At 42.8% G+C, this 27,646-nt stretch overlaps 1 protein-coding gene across 7 annotated transcripts in view; it reads left to right on the top strand.

Moving 5' to 3' along the window:
* DIP2A (disco interacting protein 2 homolog A) overlaps nucleotides 1-27,646 on the top strand; it is a 95,485-nt gene that overhangs the window by 9,401 nt on the left and 58,438 nt on the right. For all 7 annotated transcript variants that reach the window (XR_011152199.1, XM_069021873.1, XM_069021872.1 and 4 more), the window contains exon 2: nucleotides 21,694-21,765. Coding sequence is in view for 6 of the 7 variants with exons in the window: in XM_069021873.1 (XP_068877974.1) it covers nucleotides 21,694-21,765 (72 nt within the window). In the remaining variant the exon portion in view is untranslated. The remainder of the gene's footprint in view (nucleotides 1-21,693; nucleotides 21,766-27,646) is intronic.

Genomic DNA, 27,646 nt, shown 5'->3' with positions numbered 1-27,646 from the left:
AAATCTTGTTACTCCTTTCTATGTTGCTTTGGTAAGGAAAGTTAAAACCTGGTGAGGAACAAGAATATGATGGCAACTTGTACATTAAGAAAATTAAAGGAAATATATTTTCTTCCAGGTGTTCTTGTGCAAAAATAAGCATCCCTTAAAATTATAAATGCACATTTTTGAAGTAAATAGACCTTTATAAAATTAGCATTTAACACTATCCTATGTTCTACCCCCTTTCGTTCCCCTAAACCTAAATTAAGCTCTGCCAATCTTGAGATCATGAATTGACTTTTTCTTTTCCATTTGCTAGTTAAAATGCTGCTGGGGAGATTTTTTTTTTCCTTTGGGTTAGTTTGGTTTTTTGAAAGGAATAGGCTATTCTTCTGAAATGTGATTTCATTGAGGATGGGCTATGGCATCTCATGGACTAAAGAAGGTGCCTGCTTGATGACATTTCTTGCAGCTGAGTTATGGATGTATCATCCAGTTCTGTTACTGAAAGATGCACTTTAATATACCTGTATGCAAATGGAAACATGTCAGTCTGTCTTGATTACATAACAGTCATTTGGTTATTAAGAACCCTTGGACTTACCTTGGAATAAGTATCGAAGTATTTGACAGTTTCTTGGCACAAGGTCTGTAGCTCTTGAGGAAACATGTCGTATTCGCTTGAGTTTTCATGAAGTGATGATTGCAGACCCAAATTCAAAGATCATAGAATTGTTTAGGCTGGAAAAGACCTCTGAGCTCATGGAGTCCAACTGTTATCCCACCATGATGTGCAGTAAAATTGAGTGTATGATTTTCCTGTGCAAAGGTCAAACAAAGCATTTCTGCAATGCAGAATTCAGGGGACCAAGTTGAAATGTGTGACTGAATAATTAAAGCCTCCAAATCATCATCATATCCTTCTATCACTTTCTGTCTGGTTTACTGTGACCTTTGTTCTTTCTCAAGCTGTTGTTTCCCCAGCAGTGCTCAACAGGACACAAAGATTTTAAACTTCTGTGGATTTTTGTTGTTGTTTTCCTGTGTGGAAGCTTGTGCCTTGTAGCGGGTAACTGGAATTTACAATTCAGTGAATAAAGAAGCAGCTCTTAATCTTTTATGTCTATTGTTACCTTTTAAAGGTCAAGACGTTTTTGTTTGATTATCTCCGTGTACATCTCTTTAAGAACTTGAAGAGAATATCAACACCTGGTGCCAGTTGGGCCTCATCCCTCAACTGGCAGGGAGTTTTTGTTCAGTTCTGCTGGGTGCCAGTGATGTCTGACAAAAATCTGCCTCCTGTAGGATTTGCTATTTATGGACACTGAAAAGTTACTAATTGTGTTGTGATACTATGAAGATAGAGGCAAATCATCTTTTTTTATGGCTTTTTGTTATAATTTACTGTGGCTCAAATTTTTAACGGTTTTTATTTTTCCTTTTCCCTACTTATAGCCAGATGGCCTCAGAGCTGGATTGGGTTGAGGGCAGAAGAGTAAAAGAGGGTGCCAGTACTTCAGCTTAGCTGCAAAATTAATTCATACTCAAAATAAATTTTTTCAGCATCTGGCTGTGTCTGTATGGCTGTTCCTTCAATCTGTCCTGGATCGAGCCTCAAATGAAACGTTGGACTTGCTGATTGTAGCAGCATTTTGTCCTAGAACTTGAAGTGTGAAAGCACCCATAAATCATAATCAATATGTTTGTGTCCCACAGATGTGGGATTCATCAGATACAGGGAAAATACCAGCCAACTCAGCATTTTATCAAATAGTGTTTGAAAAGTTATTTGCTTATGGAGAAATGAAAACCTGTGTTGGGACGTGGTTTGGATATAACTAGAGGGGCTTCAGCTCCACATGTACCAGCTGCCTGTGTATTAAGGGAGAATTCTGTTGAAGTCCCACATTATGAGATTTCTGCCTTACATTATAAGGAGTAAGAAATGTTAAGAAAGTGCCAGAATGTGAGGTTGCAAAGAAAGCATGTCAGACAGGCCATATTGTGGAAGCACAGGGTTTGGTAGGGTTAGGGAAAAGGTGTTGCCACCATTGGGGCAAAATGTTTGTTGGCAGTTATGTGTTGTCTAACAAAATTACTGAAGTTTCTCGTTTCATGTTTGTGTATCATTTGTATTTGGTGGGAGTTACTTCAACTTGCAAAGAATATTCACTGTTTTCAGAGATGGCAGCTCAGTAAAGATTTTTCCCTTCATTTTTCTTTCAGAAACAGTATTTGAGAAAAGCAAATTGAGGTGTGAGCATTTCTAATTTTTTTGCCTGAGCTCTCATTTGCTAAGTAACAATCACTAAGAAGTTTAAACTTTATAAACCAGCTAGTTGACATTGTGTAGTACATGTTGTAGGAATTAAAATGGGGATGCTCATTCTTGCTCTTTGCTTTTTTTTCTACTGCCCTTGGGTTAGATGTCCTTGTAGTAAAATGCATGACCTCGCAACTTCGTAACAGTCAAGCAGATGACCCCAGAGTCACTCCTGGCAGGAGCCTACAGGTCTTTTTCCCCACCTCCCCTCCCCCGCCTTGGTCTAGTGCAAGTATGTTAAGAGCTTCACTCTGGAGGTCCTCCCAGTTTGACTCTGCATAGTCTCAGTTGACTCCTGGGCTACACTTAACAGTGTACACAGAAACACCAGTGAGGTCAGGATTAGTTTGGTTGCTGTGGGTTTATGTATTTTTTTGCCATGTGTTTGTTTGCCTTGAGCAGTCTGGGAAGCTGAGAAACAATGTATTCTGTGGTGGTCAGATCCAGAACCGTGACTGGACATACCAGTTTGAGCAGGAGTCAAGGTGATGGTCGGCGTTGTCCCTGTGCTCACTTTCCATCTACAGCCTCCTTGTTAGAGAGGGTTTGGGTTACTTTTCATGAATAATTCAATAAACCAGTCTGTTTAAAAGCATTACTTACAGTAATCAACCAGTGTGATTGTGCTACAGATGAAGGAATGTATTAAGGAAATGGGTATTTTTAAACAGGAAACTCTTCTGGTGAACTTAGTGGTTGGAACAAATTATATCTGTGATTCTAGACTTTTCAGAATTGTGAAGCCAGGATTAGATGTATCAGCAACTATTGCCTAAATAAACACAAGGTTGTAGTTTTCTTCAGATTTGGGTTTTAACAGATATTGACAGTGCTCTGATTTGATTTGATTTCCATAGGACATCAATTTATCAGTGCCTGAGACTGACCATTAGCAAATGAGTCTCTTCCCTTCCTAGCAGAAGTTGTTTTCAGGTGGCCTTTAAATGTTTAGATTCTGCTAATTGGGAGAAGAACTTCAGGTGCTGGGAATACCTGTAACAGAGGTGTTTACAGGAGGCAGGGGCTGCTCCAGAGACCATGGGATGAAGATCTGCAAAAGGTATCACTGTGGTTATTGCCCTTTCCTTTTCCAGTGAAACCAGTTTTTATTTGATTTTTACCTTATTGTTACTTACAATGTAAGTAACTTGTGGTACGGCCCCACAAAACTACAAAAACCTTCATTGACACGCATATTCTGTATTTGCTTGTAGCTTTGGCTCCATATTCTAATCTTAAATTACTGTTAAGATTATAAATCGTATTTTAAATTACAAAATGGCTATGTATAAATCCTTGTATATGTTACTTTTATCCTAGCAAGCTGTATGGGTCTTAAACTGTGAGATAAGTCTGTGTTGCAGTCGTAGCAGGGTAGTTGGGATGAGGTAATTACAGGCTAGTTTGAGGCGGAGGAGTAGCAGAATGCTTAGTGAAACCAGAAAATGGTAGATAGTAGTGAGAAATAAATAGTCTTGTATTTCTATTTAAAATGGAAGCCATATAAATTAGATTTGACAAACTCAGTGGCTGAGTATGTACTTACATAACTGCTGTATTGCTGATCCTTCTTCCTGGCAGGACCAGCGTTCCCTGGTCTGCATCCAGAGGGAGAAAATGAAAAATCATTTTAAACATAGAAACTTGTGAGTAGCTAATAACTGACAACTTGTTCTTGTGATCATTACATGTTTTCTGTGCCCTACAGCACCTCGCTGCATCTTCCATGGGCAAGCTCTTGTATCAGGGTTGCTTATTCCATTTATTTGGGTTGTTCCCTTTTTGGGTTAGGCCCTTTTAGCCACTATTGTGCTACAAACAGGTAGATTTTTCTTCACTGTGGAAAGAGCCTTTTATTACCGCAGGCCTGGTTCCTACGGTATAGCACCGTGTCCCGCAGCCATAGGGAGGAGGAGGAGGAGAAGATCCAGCAGGCAGGAGTTGTGCAGCAAGATTGATTGATTTAATTATTTTACAAACTCTTTCATAGACTTTTTTCTTCATAGTCTAATTGGACAAAGGACCAGCCACCCCTTGGGGGTGATTGGCTAAAATCCTAAAACATCCATTGTCAAAATATTTTTCTACTATACCATAAACAAGACCTTTCAAGGTTGCAGGTGAATTGGTTGTTTACATTCCCTGCTACCTCTTCTGTGAGAGAGAAAAGTCTCTCACGGACTTAGAAAATAACAAGAAAATCCTCACTAGCAGCATTTTTGTATCTACAATTCCCCCTTTTTGTTTTATAAGATAACAACTCTACTATTAATGCCAAATAGAAATCTACATCAGTTATTACTTCTAAATATGTCCTTAAGGCTTTAACTATCTGACTCCATAACAAGAAATTTAAAGTTCAGTCTCTGCTTGTGGAAGGACCATCCCAGTCTCTGTTTGTAGAAGGACCATCTGCCTGATGGTTGACATCCTGGTCATCATCAGAAGAGTCATTAGGCTGATGATCTACATTCTGGTCGCCATTTGGATGATTGGCGTTCTGGTCATCATTCAGAGGTTGCCTGTTCTGCCTCTGGTGCTGTAGGTCAGGGCGAATGCATTTTGAAGGTAGCCACCGTACCCCAGTATCTGTGGAAATGCAAGCATACCCACGACCCCAAACGATGAGCTCATGTGGGCCTTCCCACTGGTTAGTGAGTAAATTCTGTATCCAGACTTTTGCCCGGGGCAGTTGTCTGTCGCCTGCAGGCTGCAATGAGAGAAAATGATTCAGAATAACAGGATTATTTGAATTTTGTGGTACTGTAAGGTGATTAATTGTATACAAAGCTTTTGCTAGTCGGCTCTGTGGGGTTTCTCCATGCATTCCCCTTTTCTGTTTGTCCAAAACACGCTTCAAGGTACCATGAGCACGTTCAACAATGGTTTGGCCAGTAGGAGAATGTGGGATACCAAAGGTATGGTCTACACCCCATAGGTGTAAAAACTGCTGCGTCTTCTCCGAGGCGTAGGCAGGACCATTATCGGTTTTCACAGAAGCTGGCACGCCCAGGACTGAGAAAGCCAATTTCCAGTGGGCAATGACATCATGGCCCTTCTCTCCAGTGTGAGCAGTAGCCCACATAGCCGAGGAGACACGTGCACATATTTCAGCCGACCAAATTCAGGGATGTGAGTTACATCCGTTTGCCAAATCTGCAAGGCTTTTAGCCCTCTGGGGTTTACCCCCGCTGGCGAAGGCGCAGCGAGTCCGTGACAGTCAGCACAAGCGCTGACAATGTCGCGCGCCTCGGTTGGCGTTAAATGAAACTGCTTCTGCAGGGTATGTGCACTTTGATGGAAGAAACCGTGCGATGCCTTGGCTTGTGCAATTTTGTCAGGCTGAGGCCCTACCCATGCAGGGTTGGCCAGCATGTCAGCCCTGGCATTGCCTTCTGTTAGAAACCCTGGTAAATTGGTGTGGCTTCGAATGTGCAGAATGTAATACGGATGCACTCGAGCCTGAATTGCAGACCACAAGGATTGCAACAGTGAAAACAGAGCCGCATTGTTCACCTCCTTCAGAAGGGAACAATCTAAGCGTTGGGTGATATCTGCTACATAAGCAGAGTCAGTAACCAAATTCAAAGGTTCCTGTGAGAATCGCTGAAAAGCCATGGTAACAGCCCTTAATTCAACTAACTGAGCAGAGTCTGACTCGGATTGGTGTGTTAATGAACCACCACAAAGGCAGTGTAGGATACTGTGCGCTCTTACACACAGTGACCCCTGCTAAAATTTGTCCCAATCCATACGCCCCAAGCTGCCAACACATCCCGTCCCCAAAGGTTACAGGAAGTGGTAGCAACATAAGGCCTAATTGTAGCTGGATGCCCCTCTGAGTCCTTCACCACCACAGGCCGTTCGCTTAAATAGCTCTGTGTGGTTCCTCCTCATCCTGCAATGGCCGATCCCACCGGGGCTAAAGGCCATGAGGGGGGCCACGCAGAGAAGGAGATGATAGTTACATCAGTACCTGTATCAATCAAACCTCGAAGCTGAATCCGGGGTGGTTGGGCGCTTGGCAGGACCAGGGTACATGTCATCTGTGGCCTTTGGTCAGAGATGTCTGCAGTCCAGAAGGCCTGCGGAAGTCCCGTAGATCCACTGCCATTATCTTCCTGAATTTGTTCTACCCTGGGGACACAAGACTTAAAAGGCACTAATTTAGCAAGGCAGGTCTTTTCAGGAATAGTTACAGGGGGTTTTTGCATGGAGACCATAGCGCAAATCTGGCCTTTAAAGTCAGCATCAATAACTCCTGAGTGCACTAAGATTCCTTGATGGGCAACGTCAGGTTTTCCCACCAGCATCGCACTGGATCCCTGGGCTAAGGGTCCATATGCATCCAAGGGAACCTTATAAATACCACTAGAGTCTAAGACGACTGCGGCTGCGGTGTGGACGTCAAACCCGTCTGATCTGTGGGGACCGTCTGATCCCTGGGTGCTGTCTCTAGGGTGGCTGGGTAGGCCTGTGCCTGTACCTGTGCCACTCTCTGGGGGAGCGACTGCATCGGAGAGCAATTCCCCCTCCTTGCACCCCGGCGGAAGTTTCCCGACAAAGGCCGACCATCGGCATGAGTCCGGGATCTACAGTAGCCCGTGCAATGGCCTGGCCTGCCACACCTCTTGCACTGGGGGATCGCTGTGTTCTCTTTTTGGCTCGGCTTAGGCCGCTTCCGTCTCTTCACCTGTTTTGGTGGCTTTGGTTCACGACCAGAAGATGCGTGAACAGGTTGCAGGAACGCAGCCAAGGCAGACGTTTTCTGGTTCCCAGATCCCACCTTAGCACAGGCCTCGACCATGTCTGTTACCTCAGGATCCCCTGGTAAGGCATCTATGATTTTTCTGCACTCCTCGTTTGCGTTATCTCTCACTAACTGCCTTAACAACATCTGTCTTAACCCGTCATCCTCAACCTGCTTCTCGAGAGAAGCAGCGACTTTCTCTACAAGAGAGGAATGACTCTGATTTGCCTTGAACTATTTCAGTATATCGCTTTCTGGGCTCAGACAACTCTATGGTTTTCAACAGGGCAGCCATGCCGACCTGTTGAGCTTGCTGCAGGATGCTAGAGGGCAAGTTACCCTGTAGACTGGGATCAGAGAAGGGACCAGTCCCCATCAAAGCATCCACTCCTGCTGTGTGTCTAGGATCAGCAGCAGGGAGCTGCAAATTTGCTAATGCAGTCTTGCTGGCCAGCTTTCTCCAGATTTTCTCGAAAACTGTAAATTGTACAGGTTGAAATAGAATTTGACCTAAGTGTCTGATATCAAATGGAGAAAGCAAATCTGTATTTATCACCCTTATTATCTGCATAACCTCAGCAGAACCTAGCCCATGTTGTGCCACCTTGGATTGGAGGTCCTGGGCAACTTTCCAAGCAATCACCTCATGCTTGTCATGCTCCCCTGAATCTGGGAGAGCCTTATACACTGGGAAAGCTTGGATCTCCCCTTTAGGGGAAGCACTACCATCCTGAACTTCTGGCACAGCCTGTGGATGGAGTGTAACAGCTCCCCGGTTACCCCCAGAATCCTCAGATCTATATGGCATTCCAAGGATTTCTAATGACCTCCAGTCACCCTCCTCCAATGCTCGCATCTTAAGGGACTCTAAGAAGCGATTATAATGCGTCGGACGCACTGTTACTGTGCAGTCCTGAAAGGTCCAGGGGCGAGACCGGCGCAGCCTTTTTCTTTGCCACGCGGCTACAGCCGCCTGACGACCTGGGGCCAGCACCTCATCTGCCTCACTGCCTGACGAGGAATCATCAGGCAAAGGCAACTTTGGGGTGCTGGGAGTGAACAGAAATGTACGTGGAGGGGCACTTTGGCTAAGTTCGCTAGAGGCAGAACAGACAGGACAGACTGTGTCTGGCTGCGCGGCAGTTTTTGCACCAGTTTCTATACGGGAGGCCGTCTCGGCCAGCCCCGACCGAACTGGTACTGGAACCGCTGTCGCTGTCCCTGGGGCTACAGCTGCTCTCGGCGCCGCCGCCTCTGGCACAGCAGCTGCGTTCGACGCGGTCACCGCTGCCGCTGCTGTTTCGCGCTCCCCAGCCGTGCTCGGCGCTGCCGCCGCCGGCCCGTTCTCGGGGGTCGCTCTGGGTGCCGCTGCCCCTGCCCGCTGCTCCGCAGCCGCCGTCTCTGGCCGCGTCTCCGCAGCCGCTGCCTCTTCCGGGTTTTCTCACGGCTGCACCACTTCCGGGTTCGCCGCCGGCCGCGCCGTTTCTCGGCTCAGAGCCGCGTCTCCCGCGGATGGCGGGGGGGGCGCGGTCGGCGCGGGCGGCGCTGGCTCGGGCATTCGCCGCTCTAACAGGGTGAGGAGTTCCTCCATCCTTCGGGATAAGTTTGGCAGCTCCATCAGCAAAGGCAAATGCTGCACTAAAAGGTTGATGGCTTGGTTCTGCCACTGCGCAGAACAGTCCAGCGCCAGGGAGGGCAGCGGACCACACCCAGGGAGTCCCGGGGCGGGCACGCCTGGCGCTACGCCGGCTAAGAAGTTAGATCCAGGTCCGTACGGAACCGAGCCAGGAGCCTCTCTGGGCATCCAAGTGGCTAAGCCGCTGATCTGAGGCCCTGGATAAGCTGTGGCCGCCGCCCAGCCGAACGGCAAGGCAGGCTGTGCGCCATCTCACTGCCTTGACCCCCCCGCCTCTGGCGGCGCGGGGTTCCTGGGGGCTGTGGAATCCTGCGATTGTACAGGGTGAGCCGGCGCAGGCTCTGCCTGTGGAGCCGGGGGGGTTTTTCCGAATCCACCATCATTTGCCCCGGAAACCCAGTCAACGGGGCCCCCCTCGGACATTCCTCCGTCACTCATCACCGAGATAGGCGAGCCAGCCCTGCTATCACAGTCAAGGTCTGTCAGCAGGAAAAATAACGAACGCCAGGTTTTGTATATTTCTAACGCTGCCGGCTCCCCAGTCGGGAGCTCCTGTCGGACAGCGCATCCGAGTTCCTGCCATAAGGCAAAGTCCAGGGCACCATCTCTGTCCATGGAAATCCCTTTTAAAGTAGCCCAGTCTAATAATTCCCGAACTGAGTTTTCAGGAATGGAGGTGCGGAATATGCTAAACACATCTTTCCAGACCAGCATCGCAGCTTCGGTTTGTGAGCCGCTGTTTGCCATTTCTCAGTTCTGTCGGACCTCCCGGTCCCGGCGGGGAAGGGGAACAGCATACCTCTAGAGGAATTCGGCTTGGCTCGCAGCTGCAGGACACGTCAGAGAGTGCAGATCACGTCGGGCAGCACCAAATATTACCGCAGGCCTGGTTCCTACGGTATAGCACCGTGTCCCGCAGCCATAGGGAGGAGGAGGAGGAGAAGATCCAGCAGGCAGGAGTTGTGCAGCAAGATTGATTGATTTAATTATTTTACAAACTCTTTCATAGACTTTTTTCTTCATAGCCTAATTGGACAAAGGGCCAGCCACCCCTTGGGGGTGATTGGCTAAAATCCTAAAACATCCATTGTCAAAATATTTTTCTACTATACCATAAACAAGACTTTTCAAGGTTGCAGGTGTCTGGGTTGTTTACATTCCCTGCTACCTCTTCTGTGAGAGAGAAAAGTCTCTCACGGACTTAGAAAATAACAAGAAAATCCTCACTAGCAGCATTTTTGTATCTACAGCCTTTTCTTGGTTTTATGCATTTCTGTCCAAAATACTCAGCGCTAATAATAACCCACAAGGTTTTTTGGAGGATTTTCCTTTCTTTAGTGAATATTTGTAAGTAGTGAACTGATAGACACTTTATACTTAACTTGGAGCTGTGCTCTGCAGGGCTTCAGTCGCGTGTTGGTGCAGCTGGTGCAGTTTGGGAAGCCCAATAAACTGACTCATGACAAGAGGTAGCCTTTCTGTGTTCAAACAAGCAATGTTTTGACACTGCAAAATAAAGAGGTTCTGAATCAGAATGAGATAATTCCCTGGAGTGATTGAAGGGGACTCTGGGATAGATTGATGACTCATGCAGTACTGGTGTTACCAAAATTGTGTTCATCACATGAAATAGGTTCTCAGTGCCCTTTTAGAAGGGAAGCTATGAGCTGCAAAACTTGAGAACTTAATTTGTGGCCCTTATCAGTGGGTGTTGTATTTGGGAGAATGACTGCAGTAAAATTGTTACCTGATGGTGTGTAAAGAACATTGCCTAATTTTGGGGTAGAAGGACGGTACAGCAGTTCATTTGAAGTTAATGTTGTTGTTTTGTAATTAGTAAAAGTATCTTCAGCAAAACATGGTTTGGATTAATTTAAATAGAGATATTTCTGTAAGCACAATGCTTTTTACATTGCGACCAGGGGAGGTAACCTGCCCCACCCCATCCCCCCTACCCAAACCCCCAAAAAATCATGGTGATATACTACCTTCAGATGATAAACCTGGTGATAGTGTAGTAACTTCTGCATGTTTGTCAGTTTGTAGACATTTTTAATAACAGTGAACTAATATGTATTTAGTGGAATTAAACCATTGGTGTTTCATGGTAAATGCCAGTGGGTTGCATTTTGAGACTGAGGAAAACTTAGGTTTAAAGGAAATTCAGTTGCCAGCTTTATAGGAATTGGTGTTATGCCTTTGAGACTCATCTTCAGAATTTTTTACGTGTTTCAAGAAAGTTTCTGATGTCTGGGCTTTCCCATGGCACTGCTGGAGAGTCTTGAATGCATGAGTTTATTAGCAGAGATTCTGAGCAGCAGGTCCTTGACTGGGGGCTATTGAAAGTGAGGCATAAACATAGAATGTGTAATTTGAAGGAAGAATGTTGCATTGCTGCCTTTAACCTTCCTTTGGTTTTTCAGTAGATCTTACTGGATCTTGACACCATGTTAATAACGTTGCTGATTTCCAGCTTCTGCAGGAAGGGCCTTTACTAGTGGCTTTCATAGTTAATTTTTTTTTGCTCACAACAGAGGAAGTAATAACAGGATCTTAAGGAAAATCTGCATGTAGAATTACTGACTTTGAAATTACTTTTTTCTTTCCCAACTGCAGCGACTTGTTGAATTTTTTAGGGATGTTGCATTAGGCTGACATGAACAGAATTTCTTGAGATTTCTTGAGAATTTCTTGGTTTCAGTCTTATTCTAGGGGCTTTCTAGAATCTTGGAGAGAGGGAACCATAGCAACTGTAAAAGCTTTCAAATTTTAAATTTTTTAAGTATCTTTCAGAATTTGGGAGCTAAAATTACCTTATAAATGTATGAATAACTCAGTCAAGCTTTTGAAAGAGCACTTGAGCATCTAATAGAAATATATAAGAATTTGAAATTACTATCCAGTTGTGTCAGGTTTAGAGTGTTTTAAAGCCATGGTTTATGAGTTAAGTCATGTACACTGGAAAAGCTGATAGGATAATTAAGGAAAACTAGAATGCCTGTGTTCCTGAGAGAAGCTAAACTTCTAGGGGAATGTCTAATTTCTGAAGCACTGGAGGATTTATCCGTGCAGCTGTAGAGAATATAGGATTACTGGGATTCAGTGGTTTTCATAAGACCAAAGCACATCCTAGGAAAACACATATAAAAATCAGAAAAGCTCTGCAATTTGGAGGTATTGGAAAGTTTAAAACGGCAGAATTTTGGCTGAAAAATAGAGCTGTTAAAAATGGTATGCCAAGACGGTGTTCTTGGGAAAGGAGTTGCATTTCCAAAAGTAAAATCTTGTTCAAATACATACCGATGTAGAGCTCTCTTACCAGATAGCTGGAGAGTCTTAATTTTTCCAGTAATAAAAAATCAAAATGCTCATGAATTAATAGAAGTCATAGAAGTCATGGTAGAGAAGTGATTTTTTTTTTTTCCTGGTCTTAATCAAGACTGGAGAGAGAAGGACTGGGGAACTTGAGAAGCCTGGTCCAGATGAATGGGCAGAGGAAGTGAAACAGCATTTGTACAGGTCACATCAGCAGCTTCTAGACATTAGATTAACAGGAATTTAATTGATTTAAAATTCACAGCTGTTTATGAAATGCAGCATGGCCATTAAAGTGTCTTCTGATCATCAGTTAAAATGAAGGGACTGATTATAGCTATTTGAAATCCTTAACTCTAAGAGTATCTGCATATTCTGTGTTAGCAATGTAGGGAGTTCTTTATGCCAGTCTTAAAGTAGCGTAGATGCCTGAACAGGAACGGCTTTGTCTCAGGAATGTTTAAACCAATTATTCAAACAATTTAAACATGATTTGGGGTGTAAATTTAAAAAATGCTGGTGTATTCCATTTATTGCAGAAGTTGTCTAAGTCTTGGTAATTGAAACAGTCACTGCCATAAGAAATGGAAAAAGCAAGCAGCCCTTTAGCATAATCCTTTGAAACTCACAGGTTTGCTGAAGTGGCTCTGGCCATTTTAATGTTTAATTAATTTTTTAATAATAAATAATAAACCACTGCAGTTTAGTGTGCTGCTTGTTAACAAAACCTTTCAATTGTCTGAGAAAGTGCTCCTGTAGCACAGCATTTGGAAGGATAATGTCAATAGTGCTGAGGCTTTTGGAGACAAGTGTCAAAACCTATTGTGCTTTGAACTCGGACAGTTTCATTGCTAATGAGTTTCTTGTATGGAGACTTTTATATTCATTCCAATTGCCTCCGTTTAAATGCAAGAGATCGAGTAAAAATCAGCTTATCAGTAGCTTGCTTGATTCTGCATGTATCTTGAAACTATTTTAATGCAGTTTTATACAAGGTGAAAGCAGATCTTTGAAGGTACTGACTTCCATGTGAATAGTAGCATCTCTTCTTGGCTTTGGGTTTTTTGGGATTTTTTTGGCTTGGTTCGGTTTTAAAGTTCTTGGGTGGTCCTGCTTTCTGTCCTGCATCTAGTCCCAAGCATCCAACAGGTTGTTGCTGCTTCATCAGGTTTCAGCACCGGCAGGAGGTGCTGCTGGTGATCTTGGAGGTAATTTGAAATAAATCCACGCTCAGACTAAATCTGAATTTAGGATTAGGTGACTTTTCATACTGTGACATGTCTGAATAAGACTGTTTTGAGTATAAACAAGTACGGATTTTCTGGTTTAGGATGAAAAAGTTGAAACAGGTGGTGACTTCTCCTTCACAAGTACTGCCAATCTGTGCCTTCATCCATGACCTTCTGTTCATGAGCTCCTGCATTCTGAAGCCTTTTCTCTCCTGGCAAAAGAATTAAAAACCAAAACAGATACCTATTCAAGGTTCTGTTTATTGAACAATGTGTCTTCAGTGCACTGGATGAGTAAACAGGTCTTGTTGAAAAATAAGTGTAGCCATGTAGATTTTCCTAGTACGTGCACACAAGGGTCTTTGTTGGACTGAATGAATAAGCTTAAATCTGATATTTTTGTAGTCCTGTATTTGTCTTTGTGTGTGTAATAGTTTGTCTAAGCTTGCATTCTGGATACTCAGAGTGATGTGTTAGTACTGGGTAGCATTGCATTGGTGGCTTTTTTGTACTGGGCTTCACTGTTAAGGCATCAAATATGTGAACTTTGCAAAGTTCATAGATTAATATTGTTTTAAGGGAATTACTTGCAATCTTTTTATTTTAATGAAGAGATTCCAGGTGATTAAGTGATTAGTGCTCAGTGTTAAGGAGCTGTGGTGGAAAGAACTGCTTGTAATGGAAGAGCTTGAGGAAAGCAGAACTGTGTGGAGTCAAGTGGAAGAACTTTGGTGTTTTGTTGCTTCCTTGAAACTAGGTTTTGTTGAAACTTTTTGTTTAATTGAAGCTTTGTTGTGTTGTGGGTTTTTGAGGGGCCTGGTGCAGAATGTGTCCTCAGCAGTTGTTTTTGGGGCATCCAAAAGGGAACGGGTCCCTGTCTTCCCATTGCCATCCTGCCTCATGTATCCACACCCTTTGCCTCCCTGCCTGTGTTTCTCACAGTTCTGCTGCTTCAACCCTCCTCAGCCACTGTCACGATGGACAGTTTTCAGCACATTTAAGTGATCTTGCATTGGCATTAATGACAGCACCAAAGCTGCACACCAGATTTGAGCTGAGCCCTCGATGAATCTCTATGGTGTGGACATGGAGAGATCACACATTAGAGAAAGAAAAGGAAAACCTCTGAAGTGAGTTGCCTGTCTGACATTCATGGTTGTTCTAGTCCAGATTTTTTGAAAAATTTACTGATATTTTTCTGTCTCCTGTCTGTTTCCCAGACTCAAAAAAGTAAGAAATTGGCCACCAAAAAAGAAGAGGTGTAATTTGGCAGGAAATAGATGAGCATATCCTAGGACAGGAGGAGGTAGGTCTGTGTGACTAGGGAAGACTTGAAAATCCAGCTTTTTTGCATGGACCAAAATCTTCTGTGAATAACTCCCATGGGGGAATCCTGGAAAAACATAGAGGTGTTGGAGTTAGTGATGTGATAGTAGGAAGCTGGAAAGATTAGAAGTCACTATGAATTAATTGAAAAACAGTTTCATGATATGACCTTAACAAGGGAATTATAAATTACATTAATTATACCATCGTATTTGTAAATTATAATCTTTTGATAATAGTGGGTATTATAACACTCATTCTGTAATAACTATAAATTATAATTAATCACCTGGTTTAGTGGAAGGTGTGCCTGACCATAGAAGGGCATTGAAACTAGGTGAGCTTTAAAGGTTCCTTCTATCCAAACCATTTTCTGAGTCTATAAATGTGACCACCTCCCAAATGGCAGCATTTTTAGTAGATTTCTCAGGTTTGGTCCAGTTAAAGGCGCTTTATATTTCTTATCCAATTAACAATCGAATACTTCTTATCTTACAGTAGGATTAGTAAAGGTAAATAACCAAATAGCTTGGTAAGGACATTTAGAGGCAATGCCATCAAATATGTGGATACAGGATCAAAAGATGCAGGACAGAATCCATATCCATATGCATATTTTGGGAAACAGCAATTGCAAAGATGAAGCAGAAGTGTTAAGGAAGAATAAGTGAATTAAGGTACTGCCAACCTGTCTCTTCCAGATCATCATTAATGTTGGTAACTAAGGATATTTTACTGCAAAAGAGTATTTTTAAGGCTGTTGATTATGGGTATCACTGCCTGGGACATTATGGAAACATGTTTGGTTTGTACTGGAGTTGGTTCACCTTTTCTCCCTAACATGCTTTGTTCTTAAGCAGCTGATTTAAAAATTATTCTTGTGTTCAATGCTTTGTTGTGATAAAGATGCATTTCACAAGTAAGGTTTTAGCAAACCTTACTTTACAGAAAATACCGCTGGTGAGCCCCTGCCTTGGCAGCAACCTGGGACCAGCGTGTTATATTCAACCTCAAACAGGTGCTGGCTGGGGGCTTGAGCATCTGAGACTGCAGACACCAAACCTGGCTTTCCTTTGGCTCTTTTTAACCAGATGAACGATGAAAAAGGTGCAGTTGGCAGAAACCACAGAATCACAGAATGGGCCAGGTTGGAAGGGACCACAGCGAGTCATCTGCTCCAACCTCCTTGCTCAACATTTTGTTGCCAATGTTTTGTTCTTGCTGTTCAGGGAGAGCTCCAGTTCATCAGAAAATACACTTAATAACTAGTGTTGCAACTGGAAATAAATTGTAAATAAGTTTAGCCACCACAGGGACCCATACTGGGGCTTCCCAAGTGTGCAAGCACTGAACTGTTCTGGTGCTAATATGGATTGATGGTTTTTTTCTCCTGCCATGAGAGATGTTTGTCTGCACCAGCTGGCTTGCTTTGCTGCCTCCTTCTGTGAATAATTCAGCTGGTTTCTTTTTTTTTTTCAGTTTATCATTCTGTAGGTCAGCCAGGATCTCTGAATGATTCATCTGATTCTTTGTGATCATGTCAGATGACCTGTGTGCATCCAATATATTAGTGAAGTCTGATTTCTTAGTAAAATTATATTTTGTTATTTATGTAGCTTTAACATGAATACTGATGAAGCTGATTTTTTTTTAGATATGCTAGCATTTTATTTTAAGAAGTCAATGTGTCTGCATTCACCATAAAATTTTGCCCAGTAGTCACACCCCCTGACCCCAGTTATTTCAAGATTAACTGTAAATCTTTTCTCTAAAAGCATGGTTTTACAGTGCATGTAGGGACATGGTAATAACGTGTCAGGAAACTAATCAAACCTGAAACCGAGACCTAGAAATCCATTGAAGAAACTTCATAGTTTACAAGTTGAAATAACTTGTTATGGAGTAGACACTGCTGATTACACACCTTCTCTTTGTATGTTTTTAACATACTTGAATTTTGAATGTTGTGCTGCTGTTTGAGTGTTTTGGGTTTTGCTGGTGGGTTTTTCAATGATTTTCATGGTCTCATAAATGAGTTGGATATTTCCATGGTCATGGATTTTTGAATCAGGCTGCTTCAGTCTTTAGCATGGTGCACCATGCCTAAATGGCACCTTTACTGTGATCTTTGTGGTTGCTACCAAAGTTTGAATATGAGCTTTTTGCAAGTAGTAAATATGAAGTGCTGTTGCCTGTAAAATATCTGTGGCTGATGGGATAAAACTTCTGGCATATTAGTGGAGGGAGGAGAAAAAAAAATTGATGTTGCTGGCATCCAAAAACACACCATAAAAATAAAGCTTCATACCAGTTTAATAGTCTGAAGTATCTTCATTGTGTTAATTAATCACTATGCCATATATAATGAGTCAGTGAAGGATGTGAAAGGAAAAGAAACTTTGCTTTGTAACGGCTTTTCTTTATGATTTCCCCATACCTGGTTGTTTCTAGATTTGCATCTTTGGGGGCAGTTTTCATGGAATTTTTTGGGGATACTGTAGAATGACTTGGTTCAGGCAGTTATTTCTGGCCTCATTCATTTTAGTGGTTGGTTACTACATGTCAGACAGTTATTCTACTTTGGTATTTTATCCTTGCTGTATCTAGGAAGTGACAAACAGAAGCTCTGAGTGTTTTCATTTCCATAGTACACTGAGATTTTGGTTGTTTTGAAATAGCATTTTCGTGATGGGGAGCACATTGCATGTATACAGCATTCTTTCTAAAGCTTTTCACTTCGGAATCTTACTAAAATAACTATGTCAGAGTATGATTTTTGGCTTGAATTTTAAAAGATCCTGTCCATTGATCTGCCTGACCAGTCCTAGTCCGGTTTTTTCCAACTTCTTTTGTTGGCTTTTGTGGAAGTAGACAGTACATTCCCTATGGGCCAGAGGATTCTCATTCCTTCCTCCCTATGCGTGTAGCTTTCCTCAGCTTTTTAAAGGGGATGGCTACGTTACTGATCTCCATCATAATGAGAACTAGGAGCGATACTTGGTGTGATAGATGTTGTTTACCCGCATGTGTACACATAGCTGGCATCTGTCAGTCTGTGTCTGTGTTCTGCAGGGAGTTCCAACAGCATAGAAGGGAAGTGGTAGAGTTGGAGCTTTTCCTGTCTCCCTGTGGACCAAGCTTAAGGATTTACTGCAGCAGTGGAAGAACAATTCATTCATTTGGCTTAACTGAGAAACTGCTGCTAAGGCTGCTTTTGTGATCCAGTTATTTAACCTTCTTTTGTGCTGTCAAATGCTGACTCCTGGCAGATGAAGCAAATAAGTGTTTAAACCAGGCAGTTCCAGAGTTAAAAAGGAGCAGTTTTTGCTTCTCCCTACATACACACACAGTTCACAAGTGTGGGTTGTACAAAACAGAATGACCTGGAATGCACTGACTTTGCACATCCTCTCTGAACTGCAGGATTCACCCACCTTGGCTTTTTAAAGTTGTAAAATATAAGTGATGCCTTTGTCCTGCAACTGCTTTGAAACTTCACCGTGAAAAGGTGATATGTAAATATCAGAATTTTCTTATTCTAATTTCAAATTTTCTAATTCTAAATGTTACTTTGCATTGTTTTGCCAATTGCAAAATTTCTAATGGCTTGATTAAGCTAAATTTATTCGTTTTGATAATGCCTTCTATAACTGATTAGGCAATTAATGGTATTGTAAAATACAGTCCCACTGTGTAATTGTGAACTAAGTGGAAGACAAACCTTTTGGTATTAACATATTGGTCAAATTCCTTCCCTTTCTATCATTAAGATACATATAAATAGCTAGTCAGTATTTGCTTAGTGTCTAGAACTTGGTGTTTAAATGATTCTATGTGCAAAGGTTTAATGAAATTCTGCATTTATATAGTTGTAGATCTCCATGCTGCCACTTTTACATCAGACAGGTTTTGTACTTTGATAACTTAAATTCCCTCAAAGGGATGCAAGTCCTGCTCCAAATTAAGAATTACTGGTAACATACATTTTCAGTGAAGTCTTGCTAAACTTCTAATACTGTTTCAAAGGCATTGTGATGCTCTCAGGATGTTTCAAATAGGATCTTTGAAATAGGATTTCTAATGGCTTAGTCAAATGCATCACCATATGAAATGATCAGATGTCATTTCCATTTTAAATAGATTCCTGTAATATGAAAGATTCCAGTCAAGATGTTTTCACACTTCACTTAACTCATCATATGCAAACTAAATTAAGGTATCAGTTGACCTACCAGATGTGGTAGGCACAGACCTACCAGAGCCCATATCTCAGCGATGGCAGCAAGTGTTGATGGCTGTATAGTTTGGAGATCCAAAACTTTCTTTAATTTCAAGTAATAATTTTCATCTTTTAGTTCCTTTATTGCCTGTTGATCAGTTTGGCTTTTGCCTGATTTACACCAGTGTAGTGTCTGGGAGAACATGTAACAAGTAACCACGGCTTGGAATAGGTACTAGTAGTAAGTTTGGAGGAGTTGGTCTGGTTCCCAGATTTAGGTGATGATTAAAGCTTGTGGGTTAAGTAAAAATGATTGTGAACTGTCATGGGCAGAATCTTTTGGTGGCACGCCTGTGTGTGTCCCAGCTTGAAGCTCACGGGTGTGCAATGGAGAAATTATGTCCTAAACAACTTCCAGTTTTCTTCAGACTTTTTAATTTCTGCCTTTTTTTATTAACCTTCTGCCATATTTTCCAATGTTTTTATAGTTTATCTTAAAAGATATGTATTTTGATCTTTGGTTGATCTTCAGGGACTTTTTTAACAAAGTTGTTTAAGACGTAGAATTAGCAATGATGTCTGCTGAATTGATTCTTCCACCTCCACCAACTTTTCAAATACAGTGACAGCCTATCCCAGAAACACAGGGGATGTGCTTTAAATACTTCCACAGATGACATGTGAATTTTGTTTTAGACTGGAAGTTGCCTGCCTTTCCAAACCACCCAGGAGCCACCTCTGCAGGCAGAAGCCAATGTTCATGCCCTTGACTTTATCCTGAAGGAACTGGCAAAGCTTTCTGCAGTGATTTGCCAAGGTGATGGACCTGCAATTGTGACTGTGCTTACCAAACAGTGCAGTTCTTAAAGGTTTCGTCTTGCAGAGCTGATCCAGTGATTAGGTTCATCCACGTTTAATGCACAGTTGGCTCATTTAGAAATGTCTCTGCTCTTGACCTCTGCAAACTGGGGACCAGGAGCCATTTCCATATCTTTAGCAAGTGCCAGGCTCTCACAGGTCCATTCTCAGCTCTATTTAGTGAATTTGGCATTAAAATTTTGTTAGGTCTAGTGCTAACATGGTGGAATAGAACCATGCCTGGGCAGAATCAGGGTAACTACCTGACAGATTCTTATGTGCACTAATGACGAATCTATTTTTATAGGTCATTTTAAGAAATGAAAACACTTTCATCTCTGTCTAGATTAATTTTCTTGGCACTTCTGACATATTTTACGGTATATATTTTACAATACTTCAGATACTTCAAGTAAAGATCTCTTCCAAATAGAGGTCAAACAGCTCAGCCCAGTGTCTGGCTTTATGCAGGCTTCCCAGCTGCTTTGCGGAGGCCGAGGAACCTCAGATTGCTTTTGTGTAATCCAGTAACTCAGGAGAAAGTGAGGCTAAATGACAGCAGCTGTGGCCCTGGCATACCAGATGTGGCAAAGCGGCTCTTTTTGGAAGAAATGAGGGATCACAAAAAACCCATATGATGGGTTAATCCCCCTGAGGCTCTGGGGGCAAGGGGGGAGCAGTTGTCAGGAAGAGCCCACCCCCAGGCTTTGGAGAAAGGAATAAAGCCCAGCTTGGCTAGGCAGCACAGCCTAACCTACCATGGCACTGTAGAAGGTGAGAGATGCTTTTGACTTTGTCCTTTGCTTAACCTCATTCAAGGAAAGTCCTTCAAGTCAGCATTCAAGCAAAATCAAAGAATTTCCAAGTGCAGCAAGATGCCAGCATGTGAAGTACTCTGGTTTAAATGGGACTCTCTGTTCAACCTTGCCTTTTGATCAGTGCTTCCATGGCTTACTTGTGCAGCTGGGTGGTACCTGGCAGAGGCTGAACTGTGCAAAGAGTTGGGATAAGGATTATGTGGAGCATTTATGAAGCTGTGAAAATTGATGTCTTCACTGAGCTTACAGTACAGCACATTTGTGTAAGGCACAGTTTTGATCCTTAAAGAATTTGCTGAGCTTTAATCTTACAAATTACTTCTGGTTTAAAAAAACCTGTTCTTCTTACTGATGCTGCTTGTCTGTTGGATAGGTTTTTTTTTTCTCTATAACTGAAAATGATGCATCTCTTCTGATATCCTTTTCCTTTTTTCACAAAAAGTGTAGTTTGTCATTTTGTCCATCTATTCCCAGGCAGACAAATCTGCTTGGGCATTTGTGATGCTTTGTTTTGGTTTGATCTCGTTCTCATTTTGATATAATAATTATATATATATATATATAAATATTATATTTCTGTGTATTTCTTCTACTAATTTTTTTTCTGCTCAAGAAATTTTCTGCTCAAGTGATTTCTGTCTTGTGTCCAAATTTTATATGTAATATTTACATGGGTTTATGAAGAAAAACAGGCAGATTGCATTTTGAAATACCTGCAATGATTGAAGCACTCCAGGATGTGCATTTGGTTTTTTTACCTGTTTTGAACAATGTCTTTGAACTCCCATTGCTTGTTTTGGCAGAGTGTCAATAGCTTTAAATGATGCATATTCACTTAGATGAAGGTTGGGGATGGTAGAATGAAGTGTCCTTGTGTCTGTTAGTGTTCTCTGATACAGGGGTGAGGTGGATATTTGAGGAAACTGAGAATATTAAGCAAAAAATTAAATGCAGCCCTTATGGATTAAGGAGAGTACTTGAGAATTATTTTAAAATACAGAGTAAGAACTTTTCTGTGTAAAATCTGACTGAGTAAAAGGGGTTCTACCTGGACAGAGGTAGACTGAATCCAAATATATAATTAATGCCTTTTTTTGGTTGGTTTTTCCCTGCGTAGTTTGCTTTGTTAAACTCCTTCACCTGACAGAATGTGAATGTTGCTGACGGAATGTGCTTGATGCAAAGATTTAAATGTAGAATTTCCAAACAACATGTATTTATTTCTTCTTTTCTTTAGGAGACATCACTCAGAAAGGATATGAAAAGAAGAGGGCAAAGCTATTAGCACGGTACATACCACTAATTCAAGGTGAGAAACTGCATGGAATTTACACCTTTGTGCCAAATCTGTGAAAATATAAAATGGAAAAGTTCTCACTAGATAGACTGGATGAATTATAATAGTGTTTGGTATGGCATCTAACCAGCAGTGGGAAATGGCTGTCACAGAGAAGTGCAGAGCAATGTAAAAGCCTGAAATATGGGGGAGTTTTTTATACAGTTTTATATAAAATGTTAAATGGTAACATTTTTGTCAGCAAACTTCAGTTTGACACCTGCATCTGAGACTTTAAGATAACTTTAGAAATGAGTTAAGTTGCTGCTAAAAGCAAGTTGGCTGCTTTCATTCGATGAAAATGCTCAGTAGCCATCACTCTCATGCTTTAATGTGCTGGTTTTTTGCATTCGCCCTGTGCCTCACCCCATTTCCACACACCTCCTCACCCTCTCTGTTTCTTCAAAGTACTGACTTTTTTATTATAAACTATTATTTCTGAAGCCGGTTATTATCAGAATTCATTGTCCACAGCCAAAACCCCAAGTGCCCAACTTTTTTTAAATTTATTTTTTTACTAGGACACTGAAATCACTCAGGGTTAGGGCTGTTCTGCTGCCACTGAGCTTTGGTATTCTATAATCCCCCAATTTTCCGTATCTTGACAGATTTTAAGATAAGGAAAAATGAGAAGAAAACCAAGGTGAGTGGAAGCAATAATGAGACACTGTAAACTGAGACAGTGTTGAACAGTCAGAATGTAATCTGATGTTTCATCATGGGGGTTCTTAGCAAAGGTTTCTTTTTTGTGGTTTTGGTTTTTATTTGGGTTTGGGGTTTTTTTTAAGAACAGATGTAAGTTTTCCCTTAGCAAATTTATAATCTCTGTAGGCCAAGCAGAACCAAACTCATCTCTTTAAAATGGCTCATTCCTTGCAAAGAAAGTTTGGATTTTTAGGATGACTTTGACAGTCAGCAGCAAGCTCTAGCCTCACCTGCCACATCTTCTCCTCCTTACACCATTTTTCTGGAAAGAATTGTCTCAGTTTTCTATTCAAAGTACCCTGTCCTCTAACTCAGCTTAGTTAAAGATTCTGAGACCAGGCGAGGTATGGATTTTGACTGAGCATTTACAATTATTAGAAATATTCTGTCAATGCACTTTGATTAGAAAGTCATGTCTTTGGATTTCTGTCTCTTGTTTAATCTCTCATCACCTTTGATTTACTCTGCCTTCACTCCTTTCTATTGACAATGGAGTTGTAGTTTATATTTTTTTCTTCTCAGCTCTCAAAAGGCTGTTTGTGCAAATATTCAAGTACTGAGCTCTCAAACATAGCTTAGACAACTCCAGTACTTGGTCTGCCATACTTGTTAAAGTAAGTTTAGATTTTCAGCTGCTTAAAGATTTTTCTCCTTGTTCAGCCATATTTTCACTAATTGTCTTAAGCAGTAGTTTAATGAGTCAATGAATCCTATGGTTTGTCCTACTTGCTTGATACCACATTTTCTAAGCAATACCAGGTTACCTGATTTTTTTTTTTTTACGATTCTGCCTAGTTTAGCATTAAGCTGATAGGAATCTAGCTTTAATATGCTAAAAAAATGAATAGGCTGTCTGCCTCTGAGCACAAAGAATGATGGTCTGGCAAAAAGATAAAATTTGCTTAAAACATGAAGCTAACTGCCTATTACCACAGGCCTGGTTCCTATGGTATATCACCGTGTCCCGCAGCCATAGGGAGGAGGAGGAGGAGAAGATCCAGCAGGCAGGAATTATGCAGCAAGATTGATTGATTTAATTATTTTACAAACTCTTTTATAGACTTTTTTCTTCATACTCTAATTGGACAAAGGACCAGCCACCCCTTGGGGGTGATTGGCTAAAATCCTAAAACATCCATTGTCAAAATATTTTTCTACTATACCATAAACAAGACCTTTCAAGGTTGCAGGTGAATTGGTTGTTTACATTCCCTGCTACCTCTTCTGTGAGAGAGAAAAGTCTCTCACGGACTTAGAAAATAACAAGAAAATCCTCACTAGCAGCATTTTTGTACCTACAATTCCCCCTTTTTGTTTTATAAGATAACAACTCTACTATTAATCTTAAATAGAAATCTACATCAGTTATTACTTCTAAATATGTCCTTAAGGCTTTAACTATCTGACTCCATAACAAGAAATTTAAAGTTCAGTCTCTGCTTGTGGAAGGACCATCCCAGTCTCTGCTTGTAGAAGGACCATCTGCCTGATGGTTGACATCCTGGTCATCCTCAGAAGAGTCATTAGGCTGATGATCTACATTCTGGTCGCCATTTGGATGGTTGGCATTCTGGCCATCATTTGGAGGTTGCCTGTTCTGCCTCTGGTGCCGTAGGTCAGGGCGAATGCATTTTGAAGGTAGCCACCGTACCCCAGTATCTGTGGAAATGCAAGCATACCCACGACCCCAAACGATGAGCTCATGTGGGCCTTCCCACTGGTTAGTGAGTAAATTCTGTATCCAGACTTTTGCCCGGGGCAGTTGTCTGTCGCCTGCAGGCTGCAATGAGAGAAAATGATTCAGAATAACAGGATTATTTGAATTTTGTGGTACTGTAAGGTGATTAATTGTATACAAAGCTTTTGCTAGTCGGCTCTGTGGGGTTTCTCCATGCATTCCTCTTTTCTGTTTGTCCAAAACACGCTTCAAGGTACCATGAGCGCATTCAACAATGGTTTGGCCAGTAGGAGAATGTGGGATACCAAAGGTATGGTCTACACCCCATAGGTGTAAAAACTGCTGCGTCTTCTCCGAGGTGTAGACAGGACCATTGTCGGTTTTCACAGAAGCTGGCATGCCCAGGACTGAGAAAGCCAATTTCCAATGGGCAATGACATCACGGCCCTTCTCTCCAGCGTGAGCAGTAGCCCACATAGCCAAGGAGAAAGTGTCAATAGAGACGTGCACATATTTCAGCCGACCAAATTCAGGGATGTGAGTTACATCCGTTTGCCAAATCTGCAAGGCTTTTAGCCCTCTGGGGTTTACCCCCGCTGGCGAAGGCGCAGCGAGTCCGTGACAGTCAGCACAAGCGCTGACAATGTCGCGCACCTCGGTTGGCGTTAAATGAAACTGCTTCTGCAGGGTATGTGCACTTTGATGGAAGAAACCGTGCGATGCCTTGGCTTGTGCAATTTTGTCAGGCTGAGGCCCTACCCATGCAGGGTTGGCCAGCATGTCAGCCCTGGCATTGCCTTCTGTTAGAAACCCTGGTAAATTGGTGTGGCTTCGAATGTGCAGAATGTAATACGGATGCACTCGAGCCTGAATTGCAGACCACAAGGATTGCAACAGTGAAAACAGAGCCGCATTGTTCACCTCCTTCAGAAGGGAACGATCTAAGCGTTGGGTGATATCTGCTACATAAGCAGAGTCAGTAACCAAATTCAAAGGTTCCTGTGAGAATCGCTGAAAAGCCATGGTAACAGCCCTTAATTTAACTAACTGAGCAGAGCCTGACTCGTGTTCCTTCAGCATCTGCCATTCCGATCCCTCCTTCCAGGTAACAATGGCCTTCCCAGTCTTCCCTGAACCATCCGTAAAGACGGTGGGTCCTTGCACCGGTACTCGGTTATTTCTCGGCTGCAAGGAAAGCACGGTCGATTTTGCCAACTGCAGTAATTTATGGCTGGGCAGATGGTAAGTGATCTGCCCTAAAAAGTTTTGCAGCACGCTTTGCAAAGGAGCACTATGGATGAGGCTCCACTCAAAGTATTCCTTTGAGATCGGAATGACAATTACTGCAGGATCGGCAGCCATCAGTTGCAAACACCGTTGAAGGCATTTGATTATCAGAGAAGCGACCAATTCAACCACTGTGGTCACAGTCTTTTTCAGCTGCTGAGGCAAAAAGACCCATTCTAGGATATGCAAAGGATCAGGCCATTGTGCATTTCACTGGCCAATGATACTTGTAGGATGGAGGTCTGGAATAGTAATGAAAACAGTGATAACAATGGAGGGATCCACTCGATAAACCTGACGAGCGCAAACAGCCCGCTGGACCTCCTGCAGCGCTTGTCACGCTTCCGGAGTCAACTCCCGGGGTGAATTCAGACCAGGATCCCCTTTTAATGTATTAAAAAGTGGGGAAAGCTGCTTTGCAGTTAGACCTAAATAAGGTCGTAACCAATTGATGACACCAAACAGCTTCTGAGCATCATTCAAGGTTTTAATCGAATCCGGGAATTGCACCTCTTGGCGTTGGATAGTTTGGTCCAAAATTTTCACTCCTAAATATTTCCAAGGAGGATGCTGTTGAACTTTCTCTGGAGCTACCTCTAATCCATAGGCATGCAGAGCAGCGAGCAGCTGAGGCTGTATTCTCAGCAGCTCGTCCCGTGTGGACGCTGCCACCAGGATATCATCCATGTAGTGGTAGCAGCGTGCATCAGGAAACTGCTTGCGAACGCTGGCTGAAGCTTGGGCAACATACCACTGACAGATAATTGGGCAGTTCCTCATCCGTTGAGGGAGGACCTTCCATTGGTATCTCTTAGCAGGTTCAGCATTGTTAATGGCAGGCACAGTAAAGGCAAATTTCGATTTGTCATCAGGATGCAAAGGAATTGTGAAAAAACAATCCTTTAAATCAATGATCAGGATGTCCGACCCTGTAGGAATCATGGTGGGAGAGGGCATGCCAGGCTGCAATGCCCCCATACCTTCCATTACTGCATTAACTTTCCGGAGGTCCTGCAATAATCTCCATTTCCCTGATTTCTTCTTAATTACGAAAACAGGAGTGTTCCAGGGGCTAGTAGAAGGTTCAAGGTGCCGCTGTTGTAACTGTTCCTGAACCAGCTGATGAAGGGCGTCTAACTTCTCTTTTGGTAGGGGCCACTGCGGCTCAAAGACTGGTGTGTTAGTCAGCCACCGCAAAGGCAGTGTAGGATGATGTGCGCCTTTACACACAGTGACCCCTGCTAAAAATTTGTCCCAATCCGTACGCCCCAAGCTGCCAACACATCCTGCCCCCAAAGGTTAAGGGAAGTGGTAGTAACATAAGGCCTAATCGTAGCTGTGTGCCCCTCTGAGTCCCTCACCATCACAGGCTGTTCGCTTAAATAGCTCTGTGTGGTTCCTCCTAATCCTGTGATGGCCGATCCCACCGGGGCTAAAGGCCATGAGGGAGGCCATGCAGAGAAGGAGATGATAGTTACATCAGCACCCGTATCAATCAAACCTCGAAGCTGAGTCCAGGGTGGACGGGCGTTCGGCAGGATCAGGGTACATGTCATCTGTGGCCTTTGGTCAGAGATGTCTGCAGTCCAGAAGGCCTGCGGAAGTCCCGTAGATCCACTGCCGTTATCTTCATGAGTTTGTTGCTCTATCCTGGGGACACAAGACTTAAAAGGCACTAATTTAGCAAGGCAGGTCTTTTCAGGAATAGTTACAGGGGGTTTTTGCATGGAGACCATAGCGCAAATCTGGCCTTTAAAGTCAGCATCAATAACTCCTGAGTGCACTAAGATTCCTTGATGGGCAACGTCAGGTTTTCCCACCAGCATCGCACTGGATCCCTGGGCTAAGGGTCCATATGCATCCAAGGGAACCTTATAAATACCACTAGAGTCTAAGACGACTGCGGCTGCGGTGTGGACGTCAAACCCGTCTGATCCATGGGTGCCGTCTGATCCCTGGGTGCCGTCTCTAGGGTGGCTGGGTAGGCCTGTGCCTGTACCTGTGCCACTCTCTGGGGGAGCGACTGCATCGGAGAGCAATTCCCCCTCCTTGCACCCCGGCGGAAGTTTCCCGACAAAGGCCGACCATCAGCATGAGTCCGGGATCTACAGTAGCCCGTGCAATGGCCTGGCCTGCCACACCTCTTGCACTGGGGGATCGCTGTGTTCTCTTTTTGGCTCGGCT

Source organism: Aphelocoma coerulescens, chromosome 7, assembly GCF_041296385.1.
Source record: "Aphelocoma coerulescens isolate FSJ_1873_10779 chromosome 7, UR_Acoe_1.0, whole genome shotgun sequence".
In the NCBI taxonomy this organism is placed as follows: domain Eukaryota; kingdom Metazoa; phylum Chordata; class Aves; order Passeriformes; family Corvidae; genus Aphelocoma; species Aphelocoma coerulescens.
Note: the sequence above shows the minus strand (reverse complement) of the source record. Positions and strands in the feature narration are given on the sequence as shown.